The sequence below is a fragment of the Triturus cristatus genome, chromosome 8 (assembly GCF_964204655.1).
Source record: "Triturus cristatus chromosome 8, aTriCri1.1, whole genome shotgun sequence".
Classification (NCBI taxonomy): Eukaryota; Metazoa; Chordata; class Amphibia; order Caudata; family Salamandridae; genus Triturus; species Triturus cristatus.
In genome coordinates this window covers 1682987119-1683005184 of record NC_140591.1, presented here as the reverse complement: position 1 = coordinate 1683005184, position 18066 = coordinate 1682987119, and the positions used below count along the sequence as shown (strand labels likewise).

Genomic DNA, 18066 nt, shown 5'->3' with positions numbered 1-18066 from the left:
ATCCTTCCGCTTTACACCATTATATTCTTCCGCTATTGATCTAACATACACCACTATATCCTTCCGCTTTACACCACTATATCCTTCCGCTATTGATCTAACATACACCACTATATCCTTCCGCCATACACCTCTATACCCTTCCGCTATTGATCTAACATACACCACTATATCCTTCCGCGATTGATCTAACATACACCACTATATCATTCCGCCATACACCACTATATTCTTCCGCCATTGATTTGCCACACAATTTGGTGTCTTTAAGGGCTAATGTAATGCAATGGTTAATATACTGCATGGCTAAACACATATAAAGTCCTAAGGGCGAGACCTATTGGCTATGCCAATGCTTGTTTTTGTTTCAGATCGTATGTGGTAACTCAACTACACACAGCTTTTGCAAACAAGACCCGAACCCAACGAAGCGGGAGTTCCTTACCAGGTCCTACAAGCCCTACAAGACGTGGCCCTCACAGGTGGACGTGGACCGCTGCTTCTCCAACTGGCCGCAGTATGACGCCTATCCCTTCGATGAGAGGACAGAAAACTGCTTCCGGCCTTGCGTGGAAGGTAAGCCTATCCCTTGTAACCTGATTAAAACGAATTATTTGAAGACCAGGTTGTTTTTTTCCCTGAATCAGCTGAGCTAGTTCATGCATTCCTGCAGCTACTCGTGGCATTGCATTGGGCCTTTCTCCTTCACCAGCCATGGGAGCAGTTGTCTGCTCTCACACAACCATTAAAGGCCCACTTCAAAGTAACCACGTGCCTTAGGTGCGACCCTTCGGGCTGTGATGGGAAATGGAGCTGTTTATCTTGCATTGCACACTGCACTTCGCTCTCATTGGGCACCGACCGAAGCAGGTGTCGCACCTGGAGTTCTGACAACTGCTGAAAGTCTGAAAGGAATTCTGGCTTGGCCTTTTAAGACAACTTACATGACTCCTGCTTCTAATGCAGTTTTGTTGAATATAAAAATGTTTAGAATGCCTTTTGGCTTGGAATTTTTAACATTCTACAAGTCATGGTTTTACATAATCACACAATAAAATCTATTATAATTATTATTTTAAAAAAATGCTTTATTTTAGGAGCAACAGCTGCAACCAGCGGCATGGAGTAACTGCACTGGTGCATAACATAAAATAAATGATTCTTTACACTGTCTGAACATATGCCTGTGATAGGAAGACTCCTAGGCTGACACCTTACTCTCGTAACTGACACTACCTCCCAGAGAGACATGAGCCGCGCCACCCCTCTCCTGTGTCTAGTGTCATAGCTCCAACATTCAAGCTCTCCAGCTTTTAGCCCAGTGCTTAATTTGAGCCTGTGGCTCGGCACCAGCACTTCTCAATGCCAGCTCCTATAACAGCCTGGCACATGGTGGCACTGTTTGTCTGAAATAGAGATGATAACAACAACAGTTGGTTAATAATTCAATCTACCTTATGGCTATTACCTGTCTTTCAAGCCATTCCTACAGCTTTGGGGGCCTGGAATAGTCACATTCTCACACTTGTCACCCCAGCCAACTCAGCGCCCCCTTCCGCAACTGGTCCAAGGTCACTCAGCAACAATGGATGGATGCTCTCAGCACCACACAGCCCATAGACATCACCAACGTGGACAACGCAGTACAGAACTTCAACAACTGGATCTTCAACACCACAGGCCAAATCACTCCCACCGAAGTAGCCAAAACACACAGACCCACGAAAAAAGCCAACTAGTACAGCCCGGAACTCAGAACATCAAAATGTACGTGCAAACAGCTCAAAAGAAGATGGTGCACCAGCAAAAAACACACAGACAGAACCACCTACAAATCAGCCCTCAACGACTACAATGGCACATCAAAGTGCCAAAAAGAGAGCCTCTAAACCACTGGATCAACACCAGCACCAACCAAACCAAGGTACTCTTTACCATTGTCAGCGAGTTCCCCCTGCCCGTCAGCCACTGAAAACTCGATCCCCCTTACAAGAACTCTGCAACCTTGTTGACCATTTCCACAAGATAGCAGCCATCTATAAGAACTTTAATCCTGCAGCCTCTGCTTGACCACTACTGCCAACCACCTGCGTAACGCATGGAAACGCCACATCGCACCGACCACAATCACCCTTATGAATTCACTTCACTCTGGAGCACCAACCGACCTCTGCCCCACCGACTTTTCAACCTCGGAAGAGATAAGATCAGCCGCCAACTCACCTCCGTTGTCAAAACCTCTCCAACCACGGCCACCTGTCTCGATGCCTGGAAACACTCCGAGATCGGACCCTTCCTCAAGAAACCCGTGGCAGACCCCAATGAACTCCAGAACTACCGTACCATCTCACTACTCCGGTTCCCCACCAACATACTGGAGAAGGCCATCAACCTACAACTCACTGAACACCTGGGAAGAAATAACTTGCTAGACCCTTCCCAATCAGGATTCCGAACTAATAACAGCACAGAGACAGCTATTATTGATGACATCTGCACCATATTCGACAGAGGAGACACAGCTGTCCTGATCCTGTTTGACCTCTCCTCTGCCTTCGCCATGGTCTCCCTACACACACTCATCGATTGCCTACACCAGACTATTATAACAGACAATGCACTTGGATGGATGGAACCCTTACTCACTGGACGCACACAGAAAGTCTGCCTCCCTCCCTTCACATCACATGCCAAGCACATCTGCAGCATTGCCCAAGGCTCAACACTCTTCAACAGCTACATGCCTCCACCCGCAGACCTTGTCAGATTGCACAACGTCAACATCATCTCCTAGGCCAATGGCGCACCGCTCGTCCTATCGCTCCCTGCTGACCCCTCCCCAATGAAGACTAACGTCCACAACTGTATGAAGGACGTCTCAGCATGGATGAAGGACAACTGCCTAAAACTTAACACGGACAAGATTGAATTTCTCATCTTCTGCAAACACACCGCACTCTGGATCAACTTGTGGTGGCTGTCGGAACTCAGACCTACCCCCACGACGAAAGGCCACGATGCAGCTTCGGCATCATTCTAGTCTCCTCAGCCTGCATCTACGCGCTCCGCAAGATTTTCAGCACCAGGAAGACAGTAACGCATGCCTCATCACCAGCCGACTGGACTACAACAATGCACTGTATGCAGGCACCACCACAAAACTCATGCAAATACTCCAGGTCATGCAGAACGCAGGCGCCAGACGTATCCTCAACCTGCTCAAGAAAACCCACATCACCCAGATCCTGAAAGAGCACCCACCTCCTTGAACCACAGGCTACACTTCCACCATCCCCCCAGGAACATCTGATCTGCATACCTCGCCCACATGCAGATCCCTCCGTTATGCCACCGCCGCACCGGAGGATGCCCCTTTTCCCATCACTCCGCCAAAGCCTGGAACTCCCCTCCACACCTCGACCTCGCTGACTGACTTCAGGAAGGGACTCAAGACCTGGCTCTTCGACTGGGACCTGCAGCAAGCACCTGAAAACCCTTGCGAGTGACAACCGCGCTCTATAAATGCTAATTGATTGATTGATTGCCTTGTAGGGTTTCACAGTTGTAGTTATGTTGATACTGCCATTAGTGGTGCTGGCAGGAGCAATGGGCTGGTGCAAGCTGCAGTGGCCTCCTGACGAGGGCCCAGCACTTATTTTCTCGCAAATTAAGTTCTGTTTTAACCCCAACAGTAGTGACCTCATGGAGCTGAAAATGGGCAAAAGATCATGAAATGCAAAAGTGTTTCATTACTGGAGCGGATTCAGTGCACTAATGCATTCAGTGCACCAGAGGCAGTTTCTACAGGGGCGAGAAGTCAGCTTGTCGGTATAGAAAAGCAAAGTTTCACCACCACCCTATCAATACTGGGGGCGGATTCATAAACATACTCTGAGACAAAATCCTAACTTTACGACTTTCGGTGTTCACAAAAGGCATTCAGGAGTAGAAAAGTTAGAATTCCTACTTTACTATTCCTAAACTGAGACAAAATCCTAGCTTTACAACTTTCGGTGTTCACAAAAGGCATTTAGGAGTAGAAAAGTTAGAATTCCTACTTTACTATTCCTAAACTGAGACAAAATCCTAACTTTACAACTTTCGGTATTCACAAAAGCCATTTAGGAGTAGTAAAGTTAGGAATCCTAACTTTACTACTCCTAAAAGCCTTTTGTGAATAGCGAAAGTCGGAAAGTGAGGATTTTGACTCAGATGACTTTTGTGAATCGGGCCCTGGGTTAATACTCAGTTCTTGGTTTATTTCTGAGCGTCTTTGGCCTCTCACGTGGCCACTTCAGTTCCCCCGACCCCCACTGTCTGGATGTGTTACCTGCCCGCCCTCCTTTCACACATGCTCAACCCTCGCCTCTTGCACCTCGCTGTCTGACGTCTTTCCTTGTACTCTCTGGTCCTCGTCCGCCTGAGGCTTTCTTCTTCTTTCATGACCCCTGCGTTGTGTGTTTGAAAGTGTTTGTTTTTCTTTTCGTTTTATTGTACTTTGTTATTTGGGCTAGTTCTCTGCAAAGGATGCTCCACATCTCAATCCAATTGCTAAAGCTCATTGACACATGTTGTTGAAACATAGCGCTGTAGGAAAACGAACAACTGAACCCCTAACTTCACAAAGGGCCTACAGGCAAGCGACGGTGGTGAATTTGGCCCACACAAACCCAGCTGTGTACACATATTCTGACATAAACACAGGGGCGTAGCTTCACGGGGGATGTTTGGGGTGTTATACACTCTAAAAATGTCATTCTGTAGTAAATAGTTGGGGACAAGTGCTTTCAGTCGGGTATGGTGCAGTGTCCGTCGGATTTCACCTGGAATTCTTATATAAATACAGACAAACACACACACACGCGCACACAACTCTCCGCTCTGTTTAGAAGGCCTTACAAAATGGTGATTAGTTTTAAAAATGTGTTTTAAGTGCCCCTAACAATCTACACATTTCTCTCTTTCCACTGCCCCTTGAGCCCCCCTAATGTAGTGCTGTTTCAACAAGATATCCCAGCATGTGTGTACGGAAATCTGAAACTCACACCCCCCCCCCAATCTCATTGGCCAAGCTGAAAGAACAGAAGGAAACAGAGAAATTAGACGGAAGACTGCACCAAGAGGTTTTATTTGTAGAACACCGGACATTTAAAACAATATAAAATTCCCAAAGCAGACCATATAATTCAATCCCATGTACACAGTCTCAGTACAGGCGACTCTTTGCTATACACTGGAGGTAAACAACATGTTGCATCTCAGGGGTGCACAATTCGAGCTCATGTTCACTGAACCACAAAGATATTATAGCAAAAGACACACAAATAATGGACGGAATGCAGAAGAAATCAAACATTCACCTCCAGTCACAAAGATCTGGGTTTGATATATCATTTTTTTTCTCACTACCCTACCCCAGTTTGGACCCAGCTGTGGGAAGCTGGCTCTGTATATACTATACTAAAGTGAGGTATAGTGTGCACAGAGTCCAGTCGAACCCCAAAGGTAGGTAGAGGTAAAGTTAGATAGCACCTCACTCTCTATTTGTGTTAGTATGGTCGAGCAGTAAGGCAGTATCAGAGTGTTGTGTGCAGATTCCGTATAAAGGTTTCCCGATTTATGCCCTTATATAGGTACAATTCATATTGCCCTTATTTGGACATAGAAATCCGTCCCTTATTTAGACATTGTCCATACAAACCAAATACAGGCATGGCCACCTACATCCGTCCATTCACGTCACTACGAATTCTTGGGAAACCAGACCCTTAAGCCTTTAGGAATTTCCCTCAACTTGAATATTGATTTCTCCAAGAACTCATTAAGTATGCATGAACATCTATTCCTTAGGGGTTCATTCATGACGTTCCTTTCCCCGACTTTTACTTCAATACTGGCATTCCTAGACACCGTCAAGGTATAAATATACCAGCACTTGCCTTTGCAAATTGCGGTTCCCGGAGGATTCGATCCAACCCAGACTACGCGGTTCACCATGGCAAGTTCGGAAGGAGATCGAGTTCCAGCCTGATGCACTGACCTGACGCTGCCATCCTCCTCCCAGAGAATCCAGCTCCAGTGCTCTCTGACTTCCCTTGCAGGGGGTTAGACTATCGAGTCCAGAAAAGAGATTCCAACCGCTCTCATTCTAAGGTATGGAGCTGAGTGAGAACTTAGAGAAACTTTTGGCAACTCTTGGCTAAATTAAAATATAGCTACCTATACTTTAGATATGGCATCTACTTCAAACCTCGTACTGCACTCAGATTAGGTACACTGGGGTAGAACAATTTAGAAGCATCAGATGAGTATCACATTTTAGCTTATGTTATTTATGTATGTATTTTGATTAATATATGTCATAGCTACAAACCATGCTATTGCAGTATTAATTTATCTTACTGCTAACCTCGTACATATTGTACTTTGCAGTCTGTCTTATGATTGTAGCACTTCACATCTCTTGCATGAGAAATAAGACTGTTCAATAAACCCTTTTATTGAAACGCCCATCTCTCTATTTCTGTGCAACTCTGTAGAAACGAAGCATGCACGATTGACTGAGTGAAACTGTTATCTATTCTTTCCACGATTCTGAGACTGTTCCGATTCTAAAAGGAAACAAAGTTGTCATGTTTATGCGGTTGTCAGAGACTAATCCCTTCTTGTATATTCGAGAAGTTTCTAGTGACCTCTGAGTTAGCTGGCACACACAAGTAAATAAGTTTAATACACTCAATAGAAACATTGACCTTAGTCCTATGTCAAATCTATAGTGTATGTTATTCCAATGCGCAGAGCCTATTAGGGATATAGGAACTACACTACATGGCACCCAATGGTTTGGTAAGGCACTAATTTAACGCTAGATACTGAAGTAACTCAGTCGTGCTTTTTTCAGAGACCCTCTACTCATAAAACTCCATAAGACGTCTGGAGTGGGTAGGGATAATATCCGTCATAGCTGAGTAGGACGAAAGTCCTATGTATTAGCTGTTTGGTTTTGTTCAACGTTGAAGGATACAGTGTTTCAAAATATTGTGCACCTTACCTTTGCTTCCTTGAAACTTGCTCTGCAACTTTCATTAAACAATGTTGGATAACGACGATGCTATCGTCGACAACGGTCAAGCTGCGGCTGACCTTACAGGTCTTAATGAAGACGAGGTGGGTGTTATACACATCCCACCAAATTTAAGGAGAGCCATCACTCTAAAACGTATAAAACATGGTCTGACAACAAGAGGTGGTAGAGCAGTTTTCGTGATAGAGGCACATGAATCTCACCAGACAGAGGTATTCTATTCATGGATAGTATTCCCAGAATCAAATCCAGTAACACATGTGTTTCACTTCTACAAAGAAGATGAACAACCTGAGGAATATATTCCTTTCGAGGATATTGAAATTCCACTCACATACCAGGAGCATGAGCTCTGGTTTAAAGGCTCCCTAAAACATTGCAATCACATTACCAGGCTCGGTCCACTAGGTAGACCAGGAGCAACGTGGCTGATTTTAGCAGGCTACACACCTCATCCTGACATTGAAACTATGTCAGATGTAGATTTACTTGCTCAACTCAAGGAGTTAATCAAGATATATAGACAATTGGTTCAATATGTCATGAGGACTTTCACAATCCAACCACGTTAACAATTCAAAATCCAGTCCCTCATCAGGGGAATACACTGAAAATCACTCCACAGACTTTACACGCAGTCATGGGTAAAATGCCAACAAAACGTGAACAAATTCCATTCTGGATAGCTCAAAAAATTACTCAAATAGAAGCAGTATTTCCTAATACTAGCCCTTATGGGAAACACAGAATTTTAACAATTTGTTTACCAATGGGGATCACACCACATCTGGAAGACTGCACCTATTGGGGCACAGTCTTTGTTGCAATCTACACAAAAACACATTGTGTTCCGTCTATGGCGGTAATACCTGATGTCCTGCAACTGATTCAAAACAAATACGGGGCAGAGGCTGCTCTGACTTTAGGTATGAAGTTACTTAAAAAGTTCGACCAGGTCTCAACAATAATATTATCAATTATTAAAGGAGAAGCAGCATCAGTGGCAATCCGCCCGAAATTAAGGGAATTTGATGTAACAACCACAAGAACTAGCCAGAATAATTAAATAATCCTATGAAGAATTAGGCAGAGACAGTCTGGGAGGGAAACCAGTAAAATCACAACTGTCTGAAAGTCCTGATAAGGTCTTTCCTAAAAACACTCCTACCTCTTCTAAAAAGAAGTGGGAAAATAGTAAACAGAATTCCAAAGAGAACCGTTCTCATTCCCGAGGCAGGTCTCCGTCACAGAAGGAGCCCGCTGAAAGGAGGTACAACCTCAGGAATAGGGATAATTTTAGAAAACCTGACAGATATCAAGATAATGATACACATCCCTCTCCTACCTTTCAGATATCATCACAGACATCCGAAAGAAGAGGACGGTCAGAGAACAAAGACAATCAACACGTTCAGAAAAATAAAGCAAAATCTCAATTCTCCAAGAGAAAGGTAGCAGGTCTGATCAGACATGCTGAGAATACTGAGAAACCAACTCAAGAACGGGGAATTGGCCCAGACCATGCTGGACAGTGCAGCAGAAGGTACAATAGCTCGCCAGAACCTGAAGGGACTTCTGGAGACAGTGGACTTGAATGAAGACATACAAATTGAGACTGTAGACACCAGGGTTAGTTCTCCACATAGGTTATATGAAATAACACTCCGGATGGTGGGAGACATACCAAGAAAAGTGAAAGCACTCTTTTGGGAGCATCTTTCAAAGGGTTATGATATACTTCTAGCAGAACAGGACTGGCCACCAGAGCTTGTCAGGGAGTGCCCACTTGGCGAGGACATCATTATGCCTGCCTTCTCCAACCATGTTCCAGTTCATTCAAAACAAACATTAGCCAGGAAATGAGCAGGAGCCCAAGCCCCAGCACTGTATAAAAATCATGTAGGATGGGATGAGGACTCATCTCACCATAAAATCCAGGTAAAAAATCAACCTACTGCACAAAGGCAGTACCGAGTTAAGCAAGAAGCTAAAAAAACAGGTCAGGGAGATTTTAGATCAACTTGAATATCTGGGGGTGATTGAAACATGCACCTCATCAATGAACAACCTTTTGTTTCCTGTCTCCAAACAAGGACTATACATATCGTCTAGTTTTGGATTACAGACACTTAAATTCTTGTTGCAAAACATTTGCAGTGCAAAATGCACATCGTACTGCATTAATGAATAACATTGTGCATAAAAAATATAAAACCACGTTAGACATTTCAAATGGTTTCTTTTGTCAAAATATTGCACCAGAAAGCAGATATTTGACCGCTTTCTCAATAATGGGGGCACAGGGTCAATTTTGTCGACTGCCCCAGGGATTCAAAAACATCCCGGGGCTATTCCAAGCAAGGGTAACAGAGTTACTACAAACTTATGATGACGAGGCATTGTCACATGTCGATGATATGTATCTGACAGACGATGACCTGGATAGGTACTTGAACAGGGTGAGCACCATAATATTGGACTTCGCCTCAGAGGGTTACAAATTCAACTTTAAAAAGTCAAGAATTGCCCACCTCAATGTCCTTTTCCTAGGATATGAACTATCAAGTAAAGGCAAAAGCCTGGCAGCCAACTTTTTAGAAAAGTGTGCGCTCCTCCAACCTCCAAAAGCAATGAGAAATTTCCAGTTGATTCTAGGTTTCCTGAATTTTGGAAGAACTTACATTTTAAATTACGCAGAAAGGGCTAAACCTCTCTACGAAGTCATCAAACCTAATTTTAAAATAACACATTGGGCACAAAAACACACAGAAATTTTGCGTTCACTCCAAACAGACATGTTAGCAATGAAATACTTGCAAACACACGTAAACATACTCAACATATAGTGATCAGAATAATTCCAGGTCAATGCGGATTCACTACTTAACTTTTAACGAAGGTGAAAAAGTACCAATTGCATACAAATCCCACTTGTATACACAAGCAGAAATGAAATTCACTTCTACAGAAAAAATTCTGACAGCAGTTCAAACCGCTGTAGCAAAAGCGCCTAGCACAGGGGAAAGACATTATGGTTGTGACTCCTGTACCAGCCCTAGAGGCAGTTGCAAAGGCTAGCATTCTGAATGCAAAAGCTTTACATCCGAGATGGATACAATGGGTTAATTATCTTGCTGGAACTGATGTTGAATACGTTTTTGATCCATATTTAAAAACACAAGCATTCCTGCAGTATGAACATGAATGTCCTCTGCCTACTGAAATTCTCCCTCTTGACCAATACGAATTTATAATTTATACTGACGGGTCTGCACAGCCCGCTACGGGGAGTAAACAAGCTTACAGTGCAGCGTGTGCTATCGTTAAAGGTCACATGCGAGATGGCAAATTCAGACCAATGGTCACAAAAACCCAATCTCTAGGAGATTGTACAGCTCAGCGAGCTGAACTACAAGCATTTAAGATGGCACTTGAAAATACAGATTGCGAGCTCCCCACACTGATAGTGTGCAATTCTTTTTACTGTGTTCAATCTTACAATGAATATTTACAGAATTGGATTCAAAATGGTTTCAAAGATGCAAAATGTGGCACAATCAAGCACAAATTGCTTTGGGAACAAGTAGTTCAGTTGCGAAACGGACTACAAAACACTCACATGATGGCGTTCACGTTGAAGGGAATTCATTGGCTGATGAAGCTGCGAAAGGGGCTATGCAAACGGCTTCCGTAGCTGCAATCACTCGTTCAAAAACGAAAATAGACAGCGAAATAATGCTGGCTGTCAATGCATCAAGCACAGGCAGCGGTGCGGCATTACCTAAAAAGTTTCCACTCAAATACTCATATATAATTGATGCGAATGGCGTTCCATTTGCTCGAATCCCTGGAGTGGGGGATAGAGTCATTCCAAACATGGAACATAGACTAGGGCTAATCCTAGCAACACATGAAGGGCTCGCCTCTGCCCATGCAGGTGTTTCAGCCAACAAAGTAAAACAAAGGTACTGGTGGCCCGGCATTAGGAAGCAGACTAGATATTATGTTTTCGACTGTGAGATATGCCAAAAGATGAAAGTCTCTACTGTGAAACGTCGTGCTAATTTCAGATAAACCATTAGCTTGTGTTTACCTGGACCACTGCGGTCCCTTACAAAGGGATGGGAACTATAAGTATATCATGGTCGCAGTGGACTTGTGCTCTATGTTCCTTTGGATGTGGCCTCAGCGCTCGGCTGACGCTCGAACTGTTATAAAAGATTTGCAAGTCTTTATCGGCACATACGCAATAGGCACACTACATTCTGACCAGGGTTCTGCGTTTAGCTCTAGGGCTTACAAAGAAGCCATGGCCAGTCTAGGTGTAGCATTGCGGTATTCTTCTCCATTCCATCCTGAAGGAAATTCTGTTTTGGAAAGAAAAAACTGGGACATAAAGCAGTCTATAACAGCTAGGGTATTAGTTTCAGGTGATGGGTGGGTCAAACATTTATATGGGGTCCAGCGCACAATAAATAACTTGCCAAGAAGTTCTCTAGGGGGCGTCACTCCTTATGAGGTCCTGTTTGGGACTAGAATGTTGGTTCCGGACTTAGATATGAAAGGCACAGTGGTGGAAAACAAACAATTTGATATCAAAGATCGTTTGGCTGTTTTACAGGACTTAAATAAAGTAAGAACGCAACAAAGCAATGTGGTCCTGAAGCCAAGCACCACTGAGAAACATCCGTCCGTCCCAGCAATGCCTGTCTGGATTCCAAAGCTTGGGGATCTAGTCAGAGAAAATATCGCAGATAAGAGGGAATTTGGGCCTTCATGCAGACAACCAGTACCTGTCCTAGCAATCCACAGATCAAGAACAGTACTTTTGCCGCCCCTTGCTGGTAAAAAGGAGAAAAGATTTGTGTCCATCGAGCTGATCAAACCACATTATGTGGCCGATACTAAGCAGTAGGCCAAGTAGACTCCGTCAATGTAGCAGACGCACTTCTCTAGCTACAATCCAAGAGGTTCAAACTGAGAGACTCCTCACCTTTGAAGATTCGACAGTAAGAAATAGAGGACTAAGCAACAATGCTATGGACCTTGTACCTCTTGAGACCAAAATAACAGTTCGTCCAGATACACCCGTTTACAACAAAGTAAAAAATGATCAACTGGTTCCAGCAATTTCATCAAATACGGGTGCAATTCCAACCATTGACAGAACTGCTTCTGGCATTTCATGAACTTTGATACGTTTTCTGAGGATCCCAGTGAGCCTGAAACTACGCCAGTACAAAGAACTTTCAAAGAACAAGCAGCCGACTTTTTTCATCTACTGGAAAAAACGTATCTGGTTTCACCATGGATTGAAGCATGGATTGTTTTGGGAATATTCTTCTTTCTACTTTGGTTAGCTCTGGAAATAACTCTGGGTATGCTAATTAATGGAAGATATATTCAAATGGACACAGCAAGTAAAAGAATGAAGTTACTTCTCCATCCACACAAATCATCCCATCGTGAAGCAAGAGACTTGTCAGCAGTGAACATCACAGCGATTCCTATACCTGATGGTATAGTTTGGGACAAAACCAAATATGACATTTTTGACCCGTTGGAGCTTTTGAAGATCCCACATTTATTTGAAATTTCATTAAGTGACTTTATTACCTCCAGTACCTTTTCTGATGATTGGGACTTCGAGACTGTTAATAATGTAATATCTGATCTAGAGATGTCAACTGCATTCACTAATAATGAATATGAACAACTGTATTGTTATAACCACTATGGTCATCATTTCTTGCATGAATCTGCAACACCTAGAAATATATTTAGGTAGAACCAATGGGAACATTGTCCTACACCACCAAAGGGTAGCTCGAAAACATTTGCAATGAAATTCCCATATTTTTCAGGGTTTAATATCTCGAATGCAGAGACACTTTACTTTAAGAATGTCAACAAGACAGGAATGAAAAATATGTTAACAAATACCAAACAGATTTTTTCTACAGCCTTTATTGCCCAACTGTCTAGACAGGGTTACGACTTTTGGAAAGACAACATTGAGACAAAAACTGTCTGGGGTACTAAAAATTGGCAAGTACAGGGAATAGAAGCTTTGTTAGAGCCTGTATCATCCCTGGGCAAATTATGTTTTTGAACGACACTGTCCAACAAACATCATGCCTTGGAATAACCAAGATAAAAGACATGAACACTCCATCCATACCTCCACCTACAAGTGAAAGCACTACACAGGATTGCAAGCAGTCCGGTGGCAGTGGGCTTGCTCGTGGGAGCTGAGGGCTGCGATTGAGCTTCTAAGTGCTTTTAGCGCGTTGTCACGCCGATCGAAAGCGGCGACACGCACTCGTTTTTAAATTGCTTGTTTCTGTTGTTTAACCTGTACTGAAAATTAACAGGTACCTTTTAACCCCCACCCTGCTTTTTTCTGGGGCCCAGCGAGGCTGGCTGGCAGCTGATTCCACCTCAGGCGCCTAGCGGTAGTGGCCGCCATCTTGGATCGGGCTGGCTCGCCCGACCCCACCCACGCCACTCCCCCCACGCTGCTCCTCTATTTAGGAGTGCTTCACAGTTTCCCCAGCGATTGCGAGCAGTCCGGTGGCAGTGGGCTTGCTCGTGGGAGCTGAGGGCTGCGATTGAGCTTCTAAGTGCTTTTAGCGCGTTGTCACGCCGATCGAAAGCGGCGACACGCACTCGTTTTTAAATTGCTTGTTTCTGTTGTTTAACCTGTACTGAAAATTAACAGGTACCTTTTAATCCCCACCCTGCTTTTTTCTGGGGCCCAGCGAGGCTGGCTGGCAGCTGATTCCACCTCAGGCGCCTAGCGGTAGTGGCCGCCATCTTGGATTGGGCTGGCTCGCCCGACCCCACCCACGCCACTCCCCCCACGCTGCTCCTCTATTTAGGAGTGCTTCACAGTTTCCCCAGCGATTGCGAGCAGTCCGGTGGCAGTGGGCTTGCTCGTGGGAGCTGAGGGCTGCGATTGAGCTTCTAAGTGCTTTTAGCGCGTTGTCACGCCGATCGAAAGCGGCGACACGCACTCGTTTTTAAATTGCTTGTTTCTGTTGTTTAACCTGTACTGAAAATTAACAGGTACCTTTTAACCCCCACCCTGCTTTTTTCTGGGGCCCAGCGAGGCTGGCTGGCAGCTGATTCCACCTCAGGCGCCTAGCGGTAGTGGCCGCCATCTTGGATCGGGCTGGCTCGCCCGACCCCACCCACGCCACTCCCCCCACGCTGCTCCTCTATTTAAACGTCCCCCATGTGTCAGCGCAGCGGACGAGCGCAGCGGGCGCGCCGTAGGCTCGCCGGAGTCAAGCCAGAGTCCTGCCCGTCTGCGCCCGTCCGCGGCAGGCCGGGGCAGGGGGCTCTCCCTTATGCCCTCCCGCTGTCATACACTTCCTCCGAGCTTCTTTCTCACTGGATCCCTGGCACCATTAGTCCTATTGTGTCTAACTCAGTACAACATTTAAATCTCCTTACGAGCCCCCCCGCTGCACCCCCCGCCGTTATTCAAAGTTGTCTTCCTCGGCCTCGGGCCGCTGCGCCTATTCATTCCATCTTGCCTGTTCCCCACACGCCGTCCTATAATACCACTGCCATACTCCTCAATACCAGATCTGTCGTTAGCCATCAGCATGAGCTACACGATTTTCTTGACAGCCACAACCCGGACCTCTTGTTCTTAACAGAGACCTGGCTTAAGGCAGACTCCCTCCCCAACGTCTTAGCCGCACTCCCCCCCTCTTATTCCATCATTCGTGCGGATCGCCCGGAGGGCAGGAGAGGCGGCGGAGTAGCCCTGATAACACATACTGACTCCCCCTTTCAAATACTCCCCTCTCCTCTTATCCCTGAGGTAGACTGCCTAATAATTCGTGCTAGCTCTTACTCTACCCCCCTTACTGCTGTTCTTATCTATCGACCCCCTCACACAACTTCCAATTTTGTTTCCTGCCTTCAGGACATCCTCGCCACACTGGTTATTAACAACTCCTCAGTGTTGGTGTTGGGTGACTTCAATTTTTGGCCCAACGATCCCGTCGAAACCCCCCTTTCCAAAGAATTCACCAGCCTCATGACCAGTCTTAACTTTTGTCCCCTCGTTCACAGCCCCACCCATGTTCATGGCCACTCGCTCGACCAGGTTTGGACCCTAAATATCCCCACCACTTCTCCTGTCATCTCCCCCTGTTCTTGGTCGGACCATTTTTCAATCTCCTTCTCCCTCGCGTTAGCCCCAGTGCCTATACCTCTTCTCCCAAAGAACATCTGGGCTAGAAAATGGGGTAAGGCAGACATGCCTTCGTTTTGCTCATCCCTGGCCAATTCCTGCCCTGACCTCTCGGGCCTCGCCGCCCCGGACCAGCTGACTATCATCGATGGCTGGCTGACCCGGGCAGGCGATGATTTTGCTCCCCTGAGACGGATCACGGTGAAGCGTGCCCATGCTGCCAATCGCTGGTTTACCCCCGATCTCAAGGAGAAGAAATTAGCCGCACGCAGAGCAGAGCGCGCATGGAGAAGAGAATATAGTCCCGCCAAAAAAATCATCTACCTCTCTGTGCTCAAAGTATACAAACAAAGCATACTTGACGCCAAGACCCTGTTTTACTCAAACAGGATACTAGCAGCTGAATCTCAATCTAAAGAGATTTTTGCCACAGTACATGAGCTTGCCTCGTCTAATAGAGCCACGGCCTCGATCCCCCCTTCTCAACCGCTTTGCGACTCCCTCAACGACTTCTTCATTGATAAGGTCGCAACGATCAAGGCTAATATCTCCCCCCCTTCCCCCACCTTCACTAATCCCTCCCCCCCTGCTATCACTTCCAAACTCACTTCCTTCCCCCCTCTGACCACAGTTACACTTCCTCCCCTGCTCCAAAAGGTAAAGTCAGGTTCCCCCCTAGACTTTGCCCCTGCTCGTATCTTGCGAGAAGTCTTCCTACACTGCCCTACCCCTTCCCTTACACTTTTAAATGACTCACTCAAATCCGGAGTGGTCCCCACTGCCCATAAATTTGCGGCAGTCATTCCCATTCTAAAAAAACCCGGTGCCGACCCTTCATCCCCTTCCAATTACCGTCCCATTTCCCTGTTACCCTACCTGGCCAAGGTTTTGGAGACCCATGTAACCAGCACCCTGAGCACCTATGTGGAAGCCAACCACTGCCTCTCCCCCCGGCAGGCGGGCTTTCGCCCCCTCCACTCGACGGAGAAGGTAGTGATCTCAGTGATGGACAGCCTACGTGAGGGCATTGATACCAACGTCCCCCAGGCCCTCATTCTTTTAGACCTATCCGCCGCATTTGACACGGTGGACCACTCCATCCTCCTCACCCGTGTCAAGGCGGCGGGTATAGAGGGCCTGGCCCTCACCTGGCTTAAGTCCTTCCTGAGTGACAGGGCTCAGGCAGTCCACCTTGCTGGCTTCACCGCTGCCTCTCGTAAGGTTGCATGTGGAGTTCCCCAAGGCTCCTCCCTCTCCCCTCTTTTGTTTAATTTATACATTTACCCCCTCATTTTTATGTTACAGCAGCTCGAGGTCACGGTGTTCAATTACGCCGATGACCTCCAGCTAATTTTTGACCTTTCCCACTCCACTTCCTCTGCTTCAAATGTCCAATCCGTCATGCTGTTCATCCAGGATTGGATGAACTGCAACCACCTCAAACTCAACCCGGACAAGACGGAATTAGTCCTGACCAGAGGTGGTTGCAGTCCCTGGTCCCCCTCCCACTGGCCCTCCTCACTTGGTGTTCCCCCGCTCCCAGTTCCTAAGGTCAAGACCCTTGGCATCCTCCTGGATCCCTCACTTTCTGTTCACTCTCAGGTCAATTTAGTTGTTTCCTCCTGTTTTTTCTCCCTTCGAATCATTAGGAAGATTTCTCGTTTTTTTTCTTTACCTGCCCTAAAAATTATAGTGATGGCCATGGTGCTTTCGCGCCTCGATTATGGGAACATCATCTATAATGGCGCTCCAGCCTACGCCACTCGCCGTTTGCAGCTAGTGCAGAATCAGGCTGCCCGCCTGATCCACGGCCTGCCCAAATACCATAGAGCTACTCCCCTACTGCAGGCCTTGCACTGGCTGCCGGTGAAAGAGCGTGCTCTGTTCAAGCTTGGCTGCACTACTTTCCAGGCCAAAACAGGCACTGCCCCGGAATTTATCTGTTCTGCCATCACCCCCTACATACCTGTACGAGAGCTTAGGTCTACTCATCAGGCTTTGTTAACCATCCCCCGCTTCAGCAAGAAAAAGACTGGCGGTACGAAATTCGCAGTGCTTGCTCCTGCATTTTGTAACTCCCTCCCCCCGGAACTCCGTATGTCATCTTCCTACATTGAGTTCCGGAAGGGTCTTAAAACTTTTCTCTTTTCCCGTGCTTACAATGCTTAAATTCCCCTCTGCTCCTGCTTGCTTCTCACAATCCAACAGCGCCAAGAAACCGCTTGGTAAAAGTGCGCTATAGAAATGTTTTTAAATTCAAATTTAAATTCAAATACACAGGGGGAGGTCGACGTACATACTATTTTGAATTATAACAGATCAGGGGATCCTGAATGGAAAAAATGGTGGCTCTGGCCCTTAGACACAAACAACTGTCAAGATAGATTCCTGAACAAAACACAAGGTTTTACCTTTCATAGGCCAGACCCACGTTACGTCCAAAGACAGCATCCGGGGATAGTAACAACTTACAGTGTAGGGAAACTTTGCCTTTATTGGCTACAGAAAGCTACACTAGAGCATGTAAAACAACACTTAACTTTACTTCAAGAAGGCGCAGACCTTAGGGAATTCTTGCTAGGACCAAAAAACGTGTCAAAAACGTTTCATATATGCCGGTATCTACGCTGCTTATAATGAAGCATGGAAGGTCACCCAAGCAAAGAATGCAGAACAAATACGAGAAATTGATCGTATTAAATTAGAGAAATCTCTCTCTGTAGTAGACAATGGGTTAACGACTCTGTCGTCCAGGATATATTCTTTGGACAGC

The 18066-nt window shown here is 45.8% G+C and overlaps 1 protein-coding gene across 1 annotated transcript in view; it reads left to right on the top strand.

The window, feature by feature from the left end:
- LOC146808598 (tyrosinase-like) overlaps nt 1-18066 on the top strand; it is a 391240-nt gene that overhangs the window by 226926 nt on the left and 146248 nt on the right. Inside the window, exon 3 of the mRNA XM_085620649.1 lies at nt 372-576. Coding sequence (XP_085476775.1) covers nt 372-576 — 205 coding nt within the window. The remainder of the gene's footprint in view (nt 1-371; nt 577-18066) is intronic.